The sequence below is a fragment of the Xyrauchen texanus genome, chromosome 44, assembly GCF_025860055.1.
Source record: "Xyrauchen texanus isolate HMW12.3.18 chromosome 44, RBS_HiC_50CHRs, whole genome shotgun sequence".
In the NCBI taxonomy this organism is placed as follows: domain Eukaryota; kingdom Metazoa; phylum Chordata; class Actinopteri; order Cypriniformes; family Catostomidae; genus Xyrauchen; species Xyrauchen texanus.
Window position 1 is genome coordinate 13,711,719 of NC_068319.1, and position 23,135 is coordinate 13,734,853.

Consider the following 23,135-nt stretch of genomic DNA (forward strand, 5'->3'; position numbering starts at 1 on the left):
CACGTGCTCCATTGAGAGCGAGAACCACTTATCGCGACCACTAGGTTACCCCATGTGACTACCCTCCTTAGCAACCAAGCTAATTTCGTTGCTTAGGAGACCTGGCTGGAGTCACACTGCTGACCCTAGATTCGAACTCGCGACACCAGGGGTGGCCAAACCCCTTATCTAAACTTAACCAATCAGTAGGGTGTGTAAACATGATAGTAAGCTGCTGTGTGTGACAGAAGCAAGTAATTGTCATGTATTAGATGGAAACAGTGTCCAGGAACATTATTGGCTGTAGTGAAAGTCGTAGGAATTCAAACAAGTGCAGTCACACAATATCACACAAATTAGCCAAATTTAGAAAAGTCATACAAATCCTGACGGTTATGCTGTTGGTCTATCAGTCCCTAACATTCTGCTTAACATCACTTACACATATGAATGATATTCGAAATTGAAAGTGCATAAAATGACAGAATTTTCATTTTTGTGTTAACTGATGACTTAAACAATATTTGGGACACACAGGTCAAATTTTAACTGTATCAAAGTGGCCCATTTGGATAAGATATCAGATACATGATTAGATTTATGACCTTTTGGCCCCTACATGCTTGAAATAGGAGGCCAACTAAAATGGGCTTTGTAAACTGATTCAGTAAAAGGGATTTCTGGGTGGCACTAAAGCAATTTTAATATTGAAATGTGAAATGCAACTTGATCACAGTTACAATAACCTGTCAAATCCACTAAAGCCTGACCTTTATATTGTAAACTACCATTATAGCTGCTGCTGTGATTAACCTAATTGCCTTGTTCTCATTGTTTAAGTAGTATAATAGGGTCACATGCTTTCATGCATTGATACATGAGACTAGTAGCAATGAGGAAAAAAACTTGATTTTACAACATCGACTCCCATTGCACTTTTAACTATAAATAGCACAAACACATAAATGTCACTATTTCCAATTTAGTAAACAGTTGCGGCTCAGTGTGCAAATTGTATTCAGCACAGATTTTGTGGCCGTGTTTGCACCATTGCCTGATAAAACAGAGAAGACAAAGTGTGCAAATAAATGCACACTTCCAGCGTGCGCAATATATTCTTAGCCTTTCACACAAAATGCGTTTTGGTGTTCATCTAGACTGTTTTTTAATAGTTCTTCTATTTAAAAATTTGCTATATGGACATCTTTGCTGTGCATCAGAAACAACTAAAAAGCGACACTGCCGAATGTCTAACTGCCTTTTAAAGAAACATAATAATGCGCCTTGAGTAACCTGCATTCTGTTTCATTTGCTGCGCAGCATCTAGCTTTTTTTTTTTTTTTAATGCAAGAACATTGTCTGAATGTTGTCCGATCACACATTTTTGTTTTTTTGTTGGGGTCATGGTTTGGGACAGAATCCTTTAAATCCTTAAATGACTTTAGTGTACAGGAAAAGTTGCCCAGAGGATAAAGTACGTGGAAACCCAGACAGACCCAGTGTCAATGCAAATCTAGGCCACAGAATGATTCATAACATCAGATTTTGAACTAGGCCATTACTTTGTGACTCCCTTGAAGTCTCTTTGTTTCTCTTTGACTTTGTTTTGCAAGCACTGCTCTGAATATTATAAAATGCCCTATATACACTCTTCTGGCAAACGATACAGTGGTTTTCCAAATCTAGCATAAAAATATTTGTTAATCAAAAGACTTATTAATCTGGTTATCTGCATTGCAATTGATCTCCTTTTTGGAGCTCTGGTCACCATTCACTTACATAGGACCTACAGAGATATTCTTCTAAAAATCTTCATTTGTGTTCTGCAAAATAAAGAAAGTTATTCACATCTGGGTTGGCATGAGAGTAAATGATGAGAACATTTTCATTTTTAGGGTGAACTAACCCTTTAAAAGAAGACAGAAGCCATGCATACTGTGACACTGGTGAGGTTGAGTGAGAAAGATGCACACTTTCTCTTTCAATGTGATGCAAAGTTTGTATTTTTTCCGATTTGCTTTGGTTAGTAGTATTAAGCTCTTCCAAGCTGCCTCTGCTAATGTCAGATTTCTATCAATATGTTTCTAGCAGTATGTGTATCTCTTTTGGAAACCTTTCCCAGTTCAGATTTATCCCGTTTAAAAACACAGTACCTTCATCTCTCCACCTCTGCACCTTTGTTTCAAGTGCTCAAGACAATAGGATGGAATTTCCTGTAGAGGAAAGCTTATTTATTATTCAAAGTCCCTTTCTGCATCACCAGATTCATAGGTGGTTATTAATGATAGAATGAGTGGGTGATAGAGGGATGAAGGAACAGGTGAGAGTTAGAGAGAGGACTGTGCTTTGAACATCACTGCAGGAGCTCTGTAAAAGCTTCAAAGCTCTGTGCCTTAAAGGAAACCTGCAGACTGAACACATATAAGGGCTATACAGAGCTGTGAGCTCAAACCGGCTCAGTAATCCGGCATGCCTCTCTGAAAAACCTCTTACAAAAACAGGATATTCATCCTGTCTAAAGACCACCTGCAGAGAAAGATCCTCAGGTCTCAGTCACACCTGTAGACCAGCAGATGTGAAGACTACTAAAGGTAATGGGTTCATTTAGAAAATGCCTTTCAAAGAAACATTTTTTTTTCTGTAGTGGGCAGGCAACTTCTCAGTGGCAGCCCTTCTCTGCAATGGAGTTTGATTTGAATATTTATTTTTGTCAGATACTATAAGCACCCTGGTGCAAATAAAAGTAGATGCTATTTACAGTAGACCCCATTGATTGACACAAATAGTGGCAAATATTATTTGCACCCCAACACTGGTACAAATAATAGTCGAAGATATTTGCTAATTAAATGCTAACATACAGTATAGGGCATTATTGTAGTGTCCCACTACACTACACCAACCCCTAACCCTTAACCTCACCCTACAAAAATGAACCATGGTTTTACTACAGTAACCATAGTATCACTGTGCTATTTTGTAGTAAAATAATAGCAACCATGGTTACTAAAGTAACACCATATTACTGTGGTAACACCATGGTTAATGGCATAAAAACTAGAGTTTCCGCCAAAAAAAGCTTGGTTACAATATTACTTTAGTAAAACTACCTTTATAATTTATTTAATTATTATTATGAGTAGTAGTAAAGAAAATATTAAGAGTGGATACAGAAAACAGAGTGGGAAAAAGAATGGGACAAAAGGTGGAATCAAACTCGGGTCATCCTTAAGAAAAGGTACATTCACACCGTGTCATACCCAACATCAATTCACCAATGCTTACGATGCAGTTTGTCTTAAATTTTTGTTTCCACTAGACTAATTGTGTGCAAATAGCCTCGCTGTGTGGCAGGTGCTATTTACAGTAAACCTGGATGCAAATAGTCTTTTTTTGGCCTTGTGTATACAGTATGTTAGTCCTGTCTCTCTCTCTTTATAGTTTTTAATGTGAAAATCATGTCATATTACAGAAGATGTGAATATTTTACAGAACACTATTTGCAAATATCAACTAGCCTTTGATTTTGTAACTTGGTGCTTTCCCGTCGAAAACTTGTCACCACTATGCTGAGGATTAATAGGTGGTTGCCAAGGCCTTACTAAGGTCAACTCTGTGGTTGTTAGGGTGTTCTGGTTGGTCTCTATAGCCGCGTTTCCACTATCGGGCCAAATGATGTCGTGTTAGTGCATGCCAGGGCCAGATCCATTCCCACTATCACTTGCGGGGCTTTCTCTGGAACAACGGCCAACGATCAAACAAGTCAAACTGGGGAGTAAGCCAGGGTCAATGACAAAGGTGGAGTTTCGCCAAACTTGCCAGTTTGTGTGTCCAGCGCACAACGGAAAGGCCTACAGGTTTGGGAAAATTTAAAAATTTGAGATTCATGGACGGTGTGCTGGGACTTCGTCCTGCGGTTAGTGGATTCCTAGTGCGTTTGTTCCCGGTACCCCCCGCAGCGATGGTCTGGTTTCACAGTCACTTGACCTGCATGCGCAGGTTACTTGACTTCCTGAACGAGTACGCACCCAAGTCAAAGTTGCTTTTACATTCATGCAAATCGCGCTACAGTTCCACTGCAACCAAACTCAGACCACTTCCTGCAGGTAGTCTCAGGTTCAGTACTGCGGTGCGAACCGTGCTCTGTTTTGAACTAAACTGCCATTGTGAAAGCAACCTAACTTATCTTGCTAGCTAGCTAATGTTTACAAATGACAAACAGATCTAGATAACTAGATATCTCAGCTTGAGTTTCCCTCATGCTTGTGAAATGGACAGGGTGTGTGACGTTGGCACCAGGGCACCGTGTTAAAGGAGGGTTTTGGGGCAATGCTGTGGCTGTGGAGAATCATGGCAAATAAACTGTGGAAAAGAACCTAGAAGCAACTGTCCACTACATTGGTGCACTGTGAATGACGCAACCAAGTCAGTCTCCCTACACTCTCAAACAAATTATATATTTGTGTATTTTTTATATTTTGCAATAGACTAAAAATACATTTGTGGAGCGGAGGGGGGCGGGGCCGGGTCGGAATATCACGCGCCCGGTCCCCAATCGGCCTGATGAGGCGCGCGAGGGATAAAGGCGGCCGGTGACGATGGTTCGAGAGAGAGAGAATTACGGGCCTGGCCCCGCCCCCCTCCGCTCCACAATATTGTTTCTATTCTTAAAATGAAACAATTTAAATCACTAGTTTTATATATTGGCATCGTTTTTAATTTGATTACATCATCAACATTTTTCATGTGATTGTAGTTAATTCCCTAATTAGAGATGTTAAGTACACAGTCTTTTTGTCCAATTTTCAAATATTTTTTTCTTAAAATCAAGGTTGTAAAGTTTTAATTCCCCTTGGTGCTGGTTGGTTTGGTTCATGGCTTAGAACTCTTTTATTTGAGACTTCATAAAATCCATATGGGAAAAATTGAATGGGAAATATACTTCCTGCCAAGATGGCTGAAAACATGTGCAGGCTCTATTGTGTTCTATTGGAGAACACAACAATCCACATGGTTTAAGGTATCATTTATGTCTGTGGCATGAACAGTGCAGGACAATTTACATGTCAAAGTTTAAAGCTGAATATGAGCAATAGTACTATTGATGCTATTGATGTCTAAGCCAGCAACACTAATCTGATGCTCCAAAACGCTGACATTTCCAACAACAGCACTCTCGCTACCTATGAAACTGAACTGCTGTTTCAACACCTTTTCCGGTTGATTTATTAGTTTGTGTCCAGTCGATATATTTTGATGAATATTACACTTGTCACCGAACCCGATAATTGAACTGTAATCATTTTCCTTAGACATTGATTTATGGTCTCCTTTGGTGCAGTGGACATGATGGTATAATTCTGGGTTCAGCTCAAGGGGGGATCTCTTCTATCAGAGCTCATCAGTGTGGTCAGCGTCTCGTGAAAGGAGAGACTTCATTCTAGGGCATGATTGAAAAACTCAGAGAGACAGAGAAAAAGAGAATTCGAAATGGTGTTGAGATAGAGCAAAGCTCTATGAGCAGAAAGCTCATTGTGATTACTTCTGTTCTGCTTCAGAGAGAGCAATGTGGCCTCCATACAGCAAGGAACAAAACACTCTCTCTCTCTCTCTCTCTCTCTCTCTCGCTCTCTTTCTCTCTGTAAAACATTCCCAGATTCAAATCACAAGTAACATGGTTTTGTTTCTTCCCTTGTCAGACAGGAATATTTTAGATCTGTTTTTGTATTTGTTTGTGCCTGTATTTTGTACTGACCAAAGTTGAATGGGATGGCTCAGTCAGATACTATTGTCAATAGGTTGGAAGATTGGACTGAGAGATATCAGATCTATTTGTTTTTCTGGTTTGTTTCAGTTTTGGTTCAGGTTTTCTTTTTCCAAACGCCCTTGATGAACCAAAGGTGAGGCAGAAATATCAATGTGTCTGTAGTTCTGATAAGTCAACAGTAGAGGGCAGACATGTCCCTCTTTGGCATAGAAAGACCAACTTTGTGTAAATAAGAGTGGGTGAGAGAGAAAGACAAAGACAAAGAGAGAAAGTGATAGGGAGACAGAAAAGGGCAGGAGAGGAAGAGAGCTGAATCATGCTTGGCCTTGGTGGGGCAATGAGTCATAAACAACATAAGCTACATACTATCTCCTTTCTTACTCTGATAAGATTTTTTATTTTTTTTAATAAACACTCACTGTGTCTGATGAGGAAGAGGAACCCACAGCATGCCTGGACAAATACTTGCTGCTTTTGCACTGTTTAAAGACTTATCTCTGCAGTTAAAGAAATAGTTCTAACAAAAATAATTCATCATTTACTCACCCTCAAGTTATTCCACATACATATGGGTCAAATCAGACAAAACACATTCTTGCGATATAATGCTACGCATGTGCAATGAATAGAGCAGAATGCAGGTGTCTTTTAACTTGACACGGCACTCCTGTACGAAACACTGAAAACCAGTAAGACGCCATGCATGTTTACATAGAAAAACAATTAAAAAAAATTACAAACCCAGCACAGATGGACTAAAAAAAACATCCCTAAGACGTTCTCTATTCTGTTTGTGCATATTAAAACTTGACGTCAATATTAACAGATCGCAACTTGAAATATCTGAATTAGGATAATTGTGAATGAGCCTCTCCGGGAACCAGCACCTTATCGTGGTGGAGAGGTTTGTGTGCCCTTATGATCCTGAGGGTTGTGTTGTCTGGAGCCATGTGCTCCTGGTAGGGTCTCCCAAGGCAAAGTGGTCTCAGGTGAGGGGCCAGACTAAGAATGGTTCAAAAACGACTCATGGAAAAAACGGCAAGAGGAGGAGTTACCCTGCCCGGAGGAAGCCCGGGGCCCCTGTCTGGAGCCAGGCCCAGATGGAGGGCTCGTCGGCGAGCGCCTGGTGGCCGGGTTTGTCACGGAGCCCGGCCGGGCACAGCCCGAAGAAGCAACGTGGAACCCCCTCTACATCCCTTGGGCCCACCACCCATTGGAGGAACCGCAGGAGTCGGTGCGCTGCCATATGGGCGGCAGTGAAGGCCGTGGGCCTCGACGGACCAGACCGGGCAGCAAAGGCTTGCTCTGGGGACGTGGAATGTCACCTCACTGGGGGAAGGAGCCGGAACTAGTGAGGGAGGTGGAGCGTTACCAGTTGGATCTGGTGGGGCTTACATCGACGCTACAGTTTTGGCTCTGGATCCGTACTCCTGGATAGGGGATGGACTCTATTCTTCTCTGGAGTTTCCCAGGGTGTGAGGCGACGGGCGGTGTGGGGATACTCACGAAGTCCCCGGCTGAGCGCCACTACGTTGGAGTTTACCCGGTGGATGAGAGGGTCGCCTCCCTACGCTCTACGGGTTGTGGGGAAAACTCTGACTGTTGTCTGTGCATATGCACCGAACAGCAGTTCAGAGTATTCGGCCTTCTTGGAGACCCTGAATGGAGTCCTGAATAGGGCCCCAGTAGGGGACTCCATAGTGATGCTGGGTGACTTCAACGCACACGTGGGAAATGACAGGGACACCTGGAAAGGCGTGATTGGGAGGAACGGCCTCCCTGATCTGAACTCAAGTGGATGTTTGTTATTAGATTTCTGTGCTAGTCATGGATTATCTATAACAAACACCATGTTCGAACATAAGGATGCTCATAAGTGTACGTGGTACCAGAGCACCCTAGGCCGAAGGTCGATGATCGATTTTGTAATCGTGTCAGTCGGATCTGAGGCCATATGTTTTGGACACTCGGGTAAAGAGAGGGGCAGAGCTGTCAACCGATCACCATCTGGTGGTGAGTTGGGTCAGGGGTGGGGAAAGACTCTGGACAGACCTGGGAAGCCCAAGCGAGTAGTGCTGGGTGAACTGGGAACGTTTGGAGGAGGTCCCTGTCCGTGAGATCTTCAACTCACACCTCCGGCGGAGCTTTTCAGGCATCCCTGCGGAGGTTGGGGACATTGAACCGAGTGGGCAATGTTCAAAGCTTCCATTGCCGAGCCGCAGTGGAGAGCTGCGGCCTCAAGGTTTTAGGTGCCGCAAGGGGTGGTAACCCTCGAACACCGTGGTGGACACTGGTGGTCAGGGAAGCCGTCCGACTGAAGAAAGAGGCCTTCCGGGATTTGTTGTCCCGGAGGTCTCCGGAGGCAGTTGCAAGGTACCGAAGGGCCCGAAGTGCTGCGGCCTCGGCCGTGAGGGAGGCAAAGCAGTGGGTGTGGGAAAAGTTCGGAGAAGCCATGGAGAAGGACTTTCGGTCCGCACCAAAGTGCTTCTGGAAAACTGTCCGCCACCTTAGGAGGGGAAACGGGAACCATTCAAGCTGTATACAGCAAAGATGGGACGCTGTTGACCTCAACCGAGGAGGTTATTGGGCGTGGAAGGAACACTTTGAAGAACTCCTAAATCCCAACACGCCCTCTATGGTAGAGGCAGAGCCGGAGGATGATGGGGATCAGATTCTATTTCCCTGGGGAGGTCACTGAGGTAGTCAAACAACTCCGCGAGTGGCAAAGCCCCGGAATTGATGAGATCCGACCAGAAATGCTGAAAGCTCTGGATGTGGAGGGGGTGTCATGGATGACACGCCTCTTCAACATTGCGTGGAAATCTGGGACAGTACCTAAGGAGTGGCAGAACGGGGTGGTGGTTCCCTCTTCAAAAGGGGATCAGAGAGTGTGTGCCAACTACAGGGGTATCACACTTCTCAGCCTCCCTGGTAAAGTTTACTCCAAGGTGCTGGAGAGGAGGGTTCGGCCGATTGTCGAACCTCAGATTGAAGAAGGAACAATGCGGTTTTCGGTCCTGGTCGGTGGAACGACGGACCAGATCTTTACTCTCGCAAGGATCCTGGAGGGGGCCTGGGAGTATGCCCATCCGGTCTACATGTGTTTTGTGGATCTGGAGAAGGCGTATGACCGGGTCCCCGGAGAGACTGTGGGAGGTGCTGCGTGAGTACGGGGTGGGGGGTCCCTTCTTAGGGCTGATCCAATCCCTGTACGTCCAAAGCGAGGGCTGTGTCCGGGTCCTCGGCACAAAGTCGAAGTTCATTCCATGTGGGGTTGGTCTCCGCCAAGGCTGCGCTTTGTCACCAATCCTGTTTGTGATATTCATGGACAGGATATCGAGGCGTAGTCGGGGTGGGGAAGGTGTGCGGTTCGGTGGGCTGGGGATCTCATCGCTGCTTTTTGCAGATGATGTTGTCTTCATGTCATCATCGGTCCGTGACCTTCAGCTCTCACTGGATCAGCTGGCAGTCGAGTGTGAAGCAGCTGGGATGAGGATTAGCACCTCTAAATCTGAGGCCATGGTTCTCAGCAGGAAACCGATGGAGTGCGTACTCCAGGTAGGGAATGAGGTTTTGCCCCAAGTGAAGGAGTTCAAGTACCTCGGGTCTTGTTCACGAGTGAGGGGACAATGGAGCGGGAGGTTGGCCGGAGAATCGGGGCAGCAGGGGCGGTATTGCACTCGCTCTATCGCACCGTTGTCACGAAAAGAGAGCTGAGCCGAAAGGCAAAGCTCTCGATCTACCGGTCAATTTTCGTTCCTACCCTCACCTATGGTCATGAAGGTTGGGTCATGACCGAAAGAACTAGGTCAGCGAGTACAAGCGGCCGAAATGGGCTTCCTCAGAAGGGTGGCGGGCTTCTCCCTTAGAGATAGGGTGAGGAGCTCAGTCATCCGTGAGGAGCTTCGGAGTAGAGCCGCTGCTCCTTTGCGTTGAAAGGAGTCAGTTGAGGTGGTTTGGGCATCTGGTAAGGATGCCCCTGGCCGCCTCCCTAGGGAGGTGTTTCAGGCACGTCCAGCTGGGAGGAGGCCTCGGGAAGACCCAGGACTAGGTGGAGAGATTACATCTCCACACTGGCCCGGGAACGTCCGGGTCAGCCCAGTCAGAGCTGGTTAATGTGGCTCGGGATAGGGAAGTTTGGGGCCCCCTGCTGGAGCAGCTGCCCCCGCGACCCGACTTCGGATAAGCGGTTGAAGATGGATGGATGGATGGATGGTGAATGAGATTTGAGAGCTGTGGTGGAGGGCAAGATTTTCAGTGAATAATTAATTCAATTTCATGGATTCAGAAGACTTAGAATGTAACACACAAGTCGTATGGACTATTTTTATGATGCTTTTGTGTCCTTTTTGGAGCTTGATAGCCCAAGAAGAACATATCAAAATTCTTCAAAATGTATCCTTTTGGGTAACATGGAATAAGGAAAGAAAGTCAAAATTTTCTGTTGAACTATGCCTTTAAAGAAGAACAAACAAAATGTCCTGTAGAAATGGTGCTGCATGGTGCTAAACTGTAAGAAGTTGAACTGTAGATTATAAAAAAACCACAAACAGATGTGTTATTACACTGTAGTATGCATATAAAAACCTCTGTAACAGGCTAATGTATAGGCTAGCTGCATAAATGTTTTTTGTTTTTTTAAATAAAATAATCTCACAGCAGTGCTGGTGTTAGATCATTATGCTGCTGGTGGTAATGCTTTACAGCAGAGCTGTCAAACTCAGCTCCTGGAGGAACAATGTTCTGCAGAGTTTAGCTCCAACACTAATTAAACACTCCTGAACCAGCTAATCAAGGACGTCAGGATTTCTAGAAAACGATATGGCAGGTGTGTTGGAGTAGGGTTGGAACTAAACTCTGCAGAACTGTGGCCCTCCAGGAGCTGAGTTTTACACCCCTGCTTTATATGAACCAGTCTTGACTGTTTTTATTTTAATTTTTTATCCAGCTTCTGAGGATGAGGGATTTTAATGTTCCATTAATCCCATAAAATCAGAGGCAGCTGACAGAATCATATCAGAAATCAAGCACAGAGTGCAGACACATTTGGAGATGAATGGCATTATTTGTCTTTTATATTTCATTTTAGCAGTCTTGTCAAAAACTTGTATATTTATGTGTGTGCATATGTGGCAATACACTATGAATGAATAGTTCACCCAAAAATGTATATTCTGTTTTCTTACCCTCGTGTTGTTCATGTTTCTTTCTTCTGAGAAACACAAAATGATACATTTTCACACAGTGACTCAATTAGGTTTTTGGTGAATAATTACTTAAATTGTCGTCTATTCTTCATGCAAAGCTGTTGTATGACTTCCACAGACTTGAAATATAGCTCACAAGTCATATGGACCATTTTCACTGTGCACTTTTTTAAGCTTAAAAGCCATAGTTCCCTTTCATTGTAATTGCACAACAAAGAGTGACCAGTACTTACTTCAAAATGTATCCTTTTGTGTTCCATGAGGGATTCATTTATGACAGAACTATTGTCTATAACTAGGTTCCTTTAAGTTTGTGTGTTTCTTTTTTTTTTTTTTTATCATACTGTATGACTGTGCAAGATCACTTTTGTGTGTATGTGCAAGTGGTTTATGTGTGTGTTTGGTGGCAGGGCTCTCAGTGAACAGTCCCCTACTGTTCTGAGTGAAAGGGTAATTGACTGTGAATGACTCTGGCTTTAATAAACACCTGCTTGCTCTGTTACCTGTGTTGCATCAGTGCATAACTTCCAGGCTCTCGAAGCTGCCATTTACAGAAATACTCAACTGAAGAGCCTCAAGCTTTCTCCCTAGCTCATTAATCAGCGTCTACTGCGGACATAAAGTCATTTACTTTTGACAAGCCCCTGGTGTGTGCTATGTGATAGTGGGTCTGGCATAACACTGTTAATTGGTAATTTACTGGAGTATCCATACGTGGAGGTGTAGAGCAGAGGGGACCAAAGTTAAAACGAAATGTCTGTGGTGCTATTGGGTTTGAAAGAGGTTGAATGTTGCTTTTCAAAAAGCAACTGATGCATTTGAAGGCACATACAGCTCACACCAACATACACATATAGTATAGCCTTGGTAACCATAGTGTTCGACAAAATACCATGGTGACTTAAATTACTGTTTCAGTTATATAGTCATAGCTAACAATATGAGATCTCTTTTTTGTTGTTGATGAAAGTAGTTGCATATACCAAGCTTCCACAGTCGTACTCCCTTAAAAAAAAGTATGTTGGCAGTACCAAGGTACAGTAATAGTATAAGAACAAAATACCATGGAATTTTGTTATATACTAAGGTATCTAATGATTATCATTCATTTACCATGGTGTTGTCACGATAGCCCAAAGTTCTTCAGAGAAAACAATGATATTACCATGCTACATGTCCAAAAACTATTTTATTACAAAGCTACCATGTCCAAAAATGGTAATGGTAATATGATGGTACTTTCGTGCAGTAGTAAAACTGTAGAACTGTAGAAACTATGGTAGTTGGCATAAACTATGGTTAACATGATATAACAGTCAACATGATCACAAAAGAGTTGGCATACTGTTTCCAAAAGTTCCGTTACCCTAGTATCGGCGACAGTATGCTGACCACCAGACATGTTTGTTTTGTTTTCAATGTGTTTACCTTCTCACGTGGCTCAACTGGCAGCACATTGCCAGCTGTGTGAGCATTCTGGGTTTATATAAGCATTGAAACCAGGAAGTAATCGCATTTTCTTAATCAGTGACGAGAGTGATTTGGAGGTTGCACTTTCCCACCTAACAATTCATTTTACTCCACTTATTGTTAGGTTTAGGTTTGGGTTTCAATTGGGAGCTGAAAGGATCTCACTTCATAACTAGGTTTTATCGTCCTCTCCTGGCCATAGATGGAGCTCACACGGTCCTACAACACTTACCGATTTGGCCACTGGGGGCAGTGTTTTAAATTTCGGTAAGCATATACTGATTTTTGCTAAAGAAATGTTGACCTACTCTTTCTGATTTCACTGTGAGATTAGGTTTATAACTGTGTAAAGAAAATACAAGCACATATACTGTATCGATTTTTAAGATGAAGTGTGTAATTTTTGCGGCAAACTAAACTGCAAAAATAATGACTGTTTTCAAAAAGGTTTCTCGAATAGTTCCCTCCCATCTGCCATTGGACAAAAAACTATAGTCTCGCTCCAGTCTATTTCCATTGGTTCAGTCAGTGTTGCTATGTTGGGCTGGTCGTATGCTCAAACAAACAGAAAAATATTTTGAAAGCAACACAGAGCCATGAATATTAAGTTGACTTAAGAAAAAGTATTTCATTTGAGGGAAAAAAACTCTAATTCCAAATCGAATTCATAGAAATATTTATTTTCACCACTATTTAAGAAATGCTGAGTAATGTTTGTGGCTTTTTGATGGATGCTGAAGTGCATCGCTACCCTCTCAGGAGGAACCACCAGAGTATATATAGATATATAAAAAGAGAGAGAGCACTGAATTATTCCTCACTGACTTGCTGTGGTAAAAAGTAAGAGAGCAAAAGAAAATACAGATAGACAGGAGGAGGAAAAATTACAGAGCAGCAGAGAGACAGAAAGAAAGAGTATATCAACCCTAGAGCTCCAGTATGCAGATTCACCACACTGCCAGACTAAACTCAACACCCTCAGGGTGACGGGCAAGGCAAGAGTAGAGGGGGTGATGGCAATGACAAGAGAGCCACAGTAAAATGTAGTGCTTATCAACACAAAAGACAACAACACTGAGAAAGCCTGCAATAGCTGTGTCATACTTAGAATAAAAATCCTGTGTTTGGCAATTTCCCTGTGTGCTTTCATTGCTTGCAGCTAAGATTACATTTGAAAAATATTTCAAGCCAGATTTTTCAATTTCGCTTGTAAAATAAGAATACATTTAGCACCGTCAGGTTTCCTTCTTGTTATAGTGGAAATGCAGAATATATCTGCACATGAATTTGAGGGATATTAGCTCCCATGGAGACTAGCAATCAAAAGTTTATCCCAAGATCTGTTCACATTGAGATTTTACAGAGGAGATATTTATTTAAGACCCGAAGAAACTCTCTCCTTCTCTTTCTGGCTGCTTCCCAAAATCCCAATTCCCAAATATACTGTATACTAGGCACTAAAACTATTTACTTAGCTAAACATAAAATAGTACCACATCATAAACATGATACCACAGACCCCTTTGTCACATACTATATTTGAATTTACATGAAAGTGCTAGTATCTAGCGGAACTCTTCACGTTACAATCATGCCTGGGTCTATCATCATTGCCCCTCTAGATGTTACCTTATCCACAGCTTGTGACTCAAACGTATGGTTCACATTGAGCACTGATATCACCAAACCTTGATCATGAGAGGGATGGCGAGAATAGCAGCATCACCCTGTCTCGGCTGATTTTGAAACGCAGAGTAAGTAAATTATGAACGTGGAGCAAATTAAGCAGCCTGTGACTTGTCCACCTGCTAGAATGGTGAACATTACGTGACAAACAAGAGAGCTTCACACCCAACCTCAACACCCCCCCCATCATCTCGCCCTCTCTCCCACAGAGAGATGTCGTTTAAAAGAGCCATGGAATAAATCAGCACAATAAAATTTAAGATGTGGCTCTCAAGCGAATTGTTGGGCATAAATCAGCTTGGTTATTTTAAGGCTTTAAATGAATTAATTAGATTAAAAACAATAATAAATCATGCTTGTGCAAGGCTCAACAATAAGAATTTTGTCTGCTGGCATGACTGGGCAAGTAGTTCAGATTTTTACTTGCCCTGTCAATATTTTTACTAGGGGGGGGGGGGGCTACCACAGATGACAAACCTCATCTGTGGTAGCCAGCTACATAACGTTGACATGGAAACATGTTTCAGATTTCGTCACAGCAGTGTTCAAAGCATGTTTTTATAAATTGCTACACGATCAATAAATATAAGATGTAGTAACAGCCCAGCACTGGAAAGATAAGGCAAGTGACCACATTGATTGTCCTCTGAATTTGGTGACAGTAGTTCGAATGTTTTGCTGCTGAAATTGGTCACTGGTTACCAAATGTCAAATTACTGCCCTCAGTGGCCGAAGCTGGAAGTGTTGTTGAACATATGGGCATGTGTGAGCTTCAGTTTCTGGGTGGAATGTCCACAGAGTGACACCAATGTCCAATGTGTAATACAGTCAACAGGGATGTATATTTTATTAACCATATGCCCTATACAAAACTTCAAGCCTAAAACTAACCGCCATCATTTATGTGAACACAATTGCTTCTTGTTATCCCTGGGACCAGAACCTGTGCCTCCAAGGGCAAAAGGGAAAAGTGATCACACTTGAATTGATGCAGAAATGTCTGATCAGTTTCAGGGTACATGAACTTTCGGAAGACTCATGTCTGTGTGATCATGCTGAATCTTGGGGGTCAATCCCCCCTTGCATCTCCTTAGACCCAGCTGTGCTTTTCCCTGTCTTTATCTCTCTTTCTCTCTAATTGCTGTGGTTGTGCACTCCTCTCCTGAAGTCCTAAAACCCCCTCATTCACAGCTCTGACATGGCCTGCAGGGGATAGCTGGTTGAATGGGCACTGAGTGGACCAAACGGAATAAATCTAATTTCAGTGCATAATGGCATTTCCATCTGGAGCCACCCGAAGTCAATTCACTCTCAGAAGACCTCTGTGCAAGTTGGAAAATGCAGAATTAGAGAGCGGCTAGCCACAGCCATTAAATGTAGATTAATTTCATTATTTTAATTACAGTTTAAGGATGGGAAAAACAGGAAATGACTAAGTTGCACTATTCATCATGATCTCTGGAAAACAGCAGGGTACTTAGACTTATATTCCACTTATCCTCTACATTTCCTAAGTGTGAAATTTAGAAATAAACAGGAAAATGAAATAATCAGCTATATTAAGCCACATTTTATGCATACTGTAAGTGATTATGAACTGCAAGTGACAATAGTTTTTAAAGGTAATGCACCCTAATGTTGCTTTGCCATATACACTCACTGAGCACTTTATTAGGAACACTATAGTCCTGATAAAGTGCCTGACGTGGTCTTCTGCTGTTGTAGACCATCTGCCTCAAGGTTCGACATGTTGTGCATTCTGAGATGATATTCTGCTCACTCCAACTGAGTGGTTATCTGAGTTACCATAGCCTTTCTGTCAGCTCGAACCAGTCTGGCCATTCTCTGTTGAACTCTCTCATCAAAAAGGCATTTCCATCCAAAGAACTGCCACTGACTGGATGACATTTTTTAGTTTTTGGCACCAACTGAGTAAACCCTAGAGACTATTTTGCATGAGAATCCTAGGAGTTCAGCAGTTACAGAAATACTCAAACCAGCCTGTCTGGCACCAAGAATCATGCCACGGTCGATATCACTGAATCAGATTTTTCCCATACTTATGGTTGTTGTGAACATCAACTGAAGCTGCTGACCCGCATCTGCATTGCACTGCTGCCACACGATTGGCTGATTAGATACTAGAATTAATAAGTAGGTGTACCCATTAAAGTGTTCAGTGAGTGAATGTCACAATATATTGCACTTTATAATCGCAGTGAGCATTGAGAGTTTTCCTATCATAAGCAGTCTGCTCATTTCTCAGAGTTGTTAATTTAATAAAATACTGCCCATTTTATGACCCAGGTGTTGGTTTTTATTTAAATGTTTAAAGAATCTATTATAAAAATAAATTAGCTAAAAAGCGATTTATCAGGTGATGATAGTTGAATAAACACCCTTATGTGGCTGACTTTAACTCACTTTTGACAAACTAGAAAGTAGTTTCCAACATACAGTAGTAAATCTTCCTGATTGGAAACTTTGCCATCATGTTTACTAACACTTGTGCCGATTTAAACAACGTCACCACTCCATTTCTTATAAATAGTCACCTCTCTTGTGTTGCTCTTTTCTTTCCATTATTGGAATTTTATTTTGGAAATTTCGTTCCATTCAGATCAAGAGCATGTTCTTCTATAAATGCCAGCAGCTTCATCAGGTTCGGAAATGACCTCATAACCTGTCTAGTTACATTCTTCAACTTGGAGATTCAATTTAGTGGGACAACCTGATCTTGGCAAGGTGCAGGTGAAATCAGCTTGTGACTGACCTTTACCTTCAAACTAATTGCTGTGACAGAGCTTCAAGAAATATTCCACATGTTATAAACTGAACTTTAAAACACACCTACTAATTGGTGTTTCCTTGCAGTTTTGTGGTGAAGGTCTCTGGTAAGTTAATTGTGTTTTCATGGATGAAAATTTGCTTTAAAGTGTATTACCCAGCACACATTCTGCTAAATTTACAGGCTTACTCATAAATGATTGCAATGCTCAGAATTTAGCACAGGTAGAGCTTAATTGCAACTATTTCCCAGAATTTCAAGTATATACTTTTGTTCCTCCTTGAGGCAATGGGTTAGATTTGTACAGAAATAAGAGAAGTAAATACAAGAGGAAAGTGTAAAAACAAATGTAACACTGTTGGCAAAATCTTGCATCATACTTTAGTTTTAATTGCTTCAAAAGTAACTGGCATAAAGCTGCAGTGGAAATTCCTGTTGCAGGTCACAGTATACTGCATTTAAATGATGACAGAACTTTAATTATTGGGTGAACTATTCCTTTAACCATTGTAAAATAACTGTAATGCATTGTCTCGAGTGGTTCGTTGCTTTAAAAAAAAAAAAAAAGCTGGCAGCACCAATAAAAGCCACCAATCTTGTAAACATAGTTACATTTATTAATATATATGACTAGAATGAACAATTATTACCAGTAATATAGTTAATCATCTTTACTGTACGCTGTTTATGTTTGCCAAACTACGTAGCAACTTGGCGTAATAATATAGAAGTCACGTCTCGGTGAGTCCGCTGGTTTGTTCCAGTTTGTCATTACATGTTTTCTCTGTTGGGTACAGGTGTCACCTTCTTGCATATTCAGCATTGCCATGGAAGCCTTGATGGGTTCCATGGAAATGCTGATCATTCCAGCTTGCTGGGCACCTGATAGTCATTAGTTCCCTACTATTAGTGGAATTTTGATTCCACTCTTTTTGTCCCTGTGTTTAAATTCACTGTAGACATAAATTACTGCGTTTACATCAATGCCTCACCAAGACAGCATTGGCGGAATTATAAAGTGTATTTGATAATTTACCCGCATTAGCACAAGTATTAGCCACCTGTCAATCAAACAGCACGCAACTACAGACATCAGGAAATAAAAAGTCAATCTTTTATATTTCATCTAGATAAACCAACCAGTGGAGCTCTTGCTATCATGATCGATGTAATGAGATGTTCTAGATGTAAAACATAGGCTTAATATAGAAAACTACTGAAAAGTTTAATTGACGACATCTCTATTTTTTCTGATAAACATCTAGATCATTTTATTGCCCAGTCTTATTGATAACATTGCATTAATCTCTCACAGCAGCCCAATAATCTCAGTGATAGAGAGTTAAATTACACGCTACATTATAGACACAGAATCCAGTAAGCAGAAATATGAAATTTACCTCGATATGTTTCTTCAAATTAGAGGCAGGATTAATGCTGATATCTGGCTTGAGCAAGTTAAACTCACATGACACGATCATGCAATTGGCCTTTTTCATTGCAAAAAGCCCTTCCAGTTGCGGCAGAGATGTTCAGGTGTTGAACTTTGCTTGAGGCATTCTCCACATCCTCCACAGTTGGCACCAGATCTGCAGCTGCCCTTCAAGTCTTTTAGGAAAATAACGCAGCAAAAGTACAGTTACAGCACTTAAGATATACTCAAAAGTATATATTTTTTTAAACTACTTAAAAAAGTACAATTCTTGGGAAAAAGTAGTTAATTACAGTAACGAGTATTTGTAATTCTTTACTTTACACCCCTGGTAAGGGTTCACTTAAGTTGAGATGTATAGTTCACACTAATGGGCATAGTAACTACTAGTTAGTTTGTAACTAAGTCAGTGCTTAATTTGGTTGCAGCACCTGTTCTTAAGGAAAGACTTAACTAAAAGTTTGTATGCTCTCCGTAAAGTGATGCATAGTCACGTAATATGAGGTTTACCTGAATTTATCCAATATGCAGCCTTGAAATTTGTACACAGAAGTGTTAAAAATCTGTGCATTTCAGTTTGATCTTGTTCAAACCTTGTTTGCTCATAACTGTCAGCTGTAATAAAATATATCTCCATTGAAATACCATACGTTATAAAACAAGATTGCATTAATTATATATTAAGCTTTTGTAAATAACAGTATTCAATAACTGTATCTAAAATAAATAAGGGACAATGCATAAATAAATACTAATACAACAGGCTGGAAAAATAGACATTTATTCATTTTAATATCTATTTTGTATATGATGAAACTCGACATCGGGCAGAGTACACAGGAAAGTGCATCGTAAGATCGGCTTCATGCTGAAGAAGTAATTTCTTACATGTTTTTCCTTACATGAGTGTAAATGCCAACATCATGTATGTCGAAAGGACAGAAGCCGGTCAACCAAAACATGAGCTTGTGTCATAACATATGAGTCTGATTTTATTTTTTATTCCATCCGTTACTCCTGGTCAGAGGCTTCCGTAAATATTTAGTTCACATGTAGGTTTATGTCCTACCTAAATTTAATGGTGTAACGCTCAAATATTTAGTAGTGTTTAAATTGTGACTTGGTGCCCATTTATGCCACAATGATAGGCTAAGTTATGATGTAAGTATAGCTTATGCTACAGGCCCCTGTTGCTTACCACTCTCTCCCTCTGCCATAGTATACACTGTTACGTGTTCTGTGTATTGGTTACCATCCTGCCTGTTGCCTCGCCTACTTTGATGCTTCTCTTGAGTTCTCCTCAGCGATACCTCTCTGCACCGGAACTGCTCTGCACACGAACACTAAGCACACAAGCCAACGAACATACTTCTCTGTCTGGACTCTTCGAGGATCTACACACAGTGTTGCCAATTTAGTGACTTTTCAGACCCCCATAGCGACTTTTATTTAAAAAAGCGACTAGCGACAAGTCTAGTGACTTTTTCGACAAACCTTAGCTATTTCCGTAGAATAAAGTCGCTAATACTGCCCGAGAGCGCATGGTCTTGCTTTCCTACCCGGACTACCCGGACACACCTCTCTCTGGGTCTACTCTGTACTGGGAGACTGACTGAGATAGAGGTGAGCAAGCAAGAAGGTGGAGCAGCACAATCAGTTAACCGCACATATGCAAACAGCGTTGTCAATGACCAATCACGAATCTGTATTGTTTTCTCCCCTTTAGTTTTACATTTACATTTACATTTATGCATTTGGCAGACGCTTTTATCCAAAGCGACTTACAGTGCAGTTATTACAGGGACAATTCCCCCCGGAGCAACCTGGAGTTAAGTGCCTTGCTCAAGGACACAATGGTGGTGACTGTGGGGATCGAACCAGCAACCTTCTGATTTCCAGTTATGTGCTTTATCCCACTATGCCACCACCACTCCACATTTGAAGAGTTTAATTTGACCGTTTATTTTTATTCCTTTCATGTACTTAATCACAGGAGATCTTTAGACGGTTGTTCATTCCTGTTTCTGAACTCTCTGAATTCAGAGACTTACTTATTTTTTTCTAAACATGCTCATATATTTTTGTAAATATGAACATAGTGGTTCGTTATGGCTGAACGCTGTATGAGAGAAAAGGTAAGAAAGTTACCATTATTTCAAACTTTCTCTGTGAGTGATTGATAGATATCGGGAATTAATAGGTTATTACAGTATGTACAGTAAGCACAGAGAAGCAAACACATGTAAAGGGCGGACACTATGCAAAATGCAAATGAGACGCAGTGACGTCACGAATATATTAATTTGCGTATGACGTAATCTAGCGACATTTTGCGACTTTTCGAGCAGGATTTAGCTACTTTCCATTGAAACTAATTGGCAACTCTGCCTACACGACTGTTACACACACAAGTCTATGAACACACCATCCTTCTCCACTCTGCACCCTGCAGTCAGTGCCGGGGTTCCCTCCCATTTGAAACTTTACCAGCATTGCTGTGTTGTTAAATACATTTCAGATCGTTGTCTCCGCACTTGGATCTTTTGTCTCATCCTTCCTGACAGAATGTGTGGAACACAGCTCATCCAATAAAGATTTTGAGTCATAACTCTCCGTTTAATAAACTTAATTACATGATACCTGTTTATTTGATATATTATTGTTAATATTATATGATTACATGATTCATGGAACTAAAAAGATTTTAATAAAAAAGATTGGAGATCAGTTTGAAAGGAATAATGTAACTCAAAGTGATAGCAGATTTACAAAGTCTTGGTGGCTATAGATTATGTCTAAAAATGGAAAATTGTGACCAAAGGAATTGCTATCTGTGTCAGGATAGAGTAATAAAGAGCAAAAATAGGAGAAGGACCTTGAAAAGATAAAAGAAGTGTATTTTTGGGGTGTAAACAGCCTACAGCTATAGCTCTCACTGGAAAACTAGCAGAGAGGGAACATTTTAAAGGCTTAACATAAATCTTAGGAGAGAGGGAAAGACAAAAATATGGATATGGAGAGAATAGAAGAGAGTCACTATGGGTTTTTGGGTGGTTCTGGTCACAAAATGTAAGGAACTGCCAAAAAATTATTGCGCAATGAAAAAAAAAAACAACTACTTTAAAACAGTTTAAAAGAGCCTAAGATGCTGGTTTTAACTGCTGGTCTAAGTTGCCTTCCCTACCTAGCCAGGCTTGTCTGTTTGCTGGTTTTAAAGGGGTTTGAGGCACTTGTCAGGTATTTTAGGTTGGGCGACCAGCTGGCAAATCAGTTAACCAACTGAGCACCAGCTTGGTCAGGCTGGACCAACTAGACCAGGTTAAACCAGCAATGACCAGCAAACCAACTTAGGCTGGTATAATATTTTTATTTTTAGTAGAGAAGTGATTGGACACACAGGAGCAAGAACAGGTTTATTAGCATATTCTTCAGAAGACCTAGAGCTACAGATAATTGAGTTCATTCAATGCATTTTTTATTTTACTTCATTATAATACAGATTCAGCAAGGTAACATGAGGTGGGCATTTAGAGCGGGAATTATTATGCTCTGAAACCACAAGAACAAGTAATAAACATTCGGGTGATTATACTGCATATATATTTATATATTACATATTCTTGTTCATGTATCCCCCCCCAACACACATACACACACACACACTGAGGCACTCAGTAAACAGAATTATCAGTACAAATGAAACCCACATTCAGACAGGCTGTTATTGTGAGAGCTTTTCATCAGCCATTGCAATCAAACAACAATGTAGCTCTCCCAACAAAGAGCAAGCGTTCATGAATAGATCCTTTTACAGAGGAATATTGGCCTATCAGAAGACATCTGTGCGAAATGTCTTCATGGGTAAACAAGAAAAATTGCAACCCAACGTTGGTTACTAGGCTCAGATTTGATTTATGGAATCATATAATCATATTATAGAACATATCTTACATGTAATGCAATAAGGAACACCATAAATATTAATACTATGTGTGGATCGGATTTCTGTGCTCTTAGTTACAAACTGGCAGAGCTTGATAAATTATTTACAATGTAGAGTTTGTGGTTTTGAAAGTGTGTAATTTTTTAGGCTTAATACAATAGATTTCAATGGTAATATAAGATCATCAATACTTCATCTATTCAACAAATACAGTAACGAACAAACAACGGATGAGAAGGAAGAAAAAGACATTCAACCTGTTCATCTGGAACACAACACTGTATCAAAGAAGATCTAGGTACAAATTATCACAATTTTTTTGTTGGCTTGAAAAATACCAATGGATTTCCATAGTGGATTGCAAAATATCCCCAAAATCCCATAGACTTACCTTGACGGGTTGCTTAAATGGGCCAATTGTCAAACTACAACTGTGAAAAATTCAACATTGTCTCAGTGAAAACATGACTCTATATACATTCTTTGAAAAACGTGTTATATGTGTCTCCAGGTACATTTCCCTGCAGTTTCAGGTTAAACGACCACTAGAGGCGCTACAACAACAGGAAGAACTTCAGAAAGACAGATGAAATGGTGGATGGATGAATAGATGTATTCAAAGCTTAAAGGTGCTGTTAGCGATTTTTTTCATGGAAAGGTACGCAAAATGTCCTACTCCCTAAAATATATGAATAAATAAGTGCTGTGAGATATCTCACCAGTCTCAGTGACAGCTCTAGACTCTGTAAAGAGCAAGCAAAAATGTGTCCGTGAACAATTGACAATGACAATTTCTACCTGTCAATCATTTTGTAGGTTTTCATATTATTGTAGTTGCAGCGAATAATTGAGGCATAATGCAA

At 41.0% G+C, this 23,135-nt stretch overlaps 1 protein-coding gene across 1 annotated transcript in view; it reads left to right on the forward strand.

Moving 5' to 3' along the window:
- LOC127636372 (zona pellucida-like domain-containing protein 1) overlaps positions 1–22,862 on the forward strand; it is a 32,546-nt gene extending 9,684 nt beyond the window's left edge. The window contains exon 13 of the mRNA XM_052116821.1: positions 22,784–22,862. Within this exon, the coding sequence (XP_051972781.1) occupies positions 22,784–22,862 (79 nt within the window). The remainder of the gene's footprint in view (positions 1–22,783) is intronic.
- The last annotated feature ends 273 nt before the right edge of the window (positions 22,863–23,135 follow it).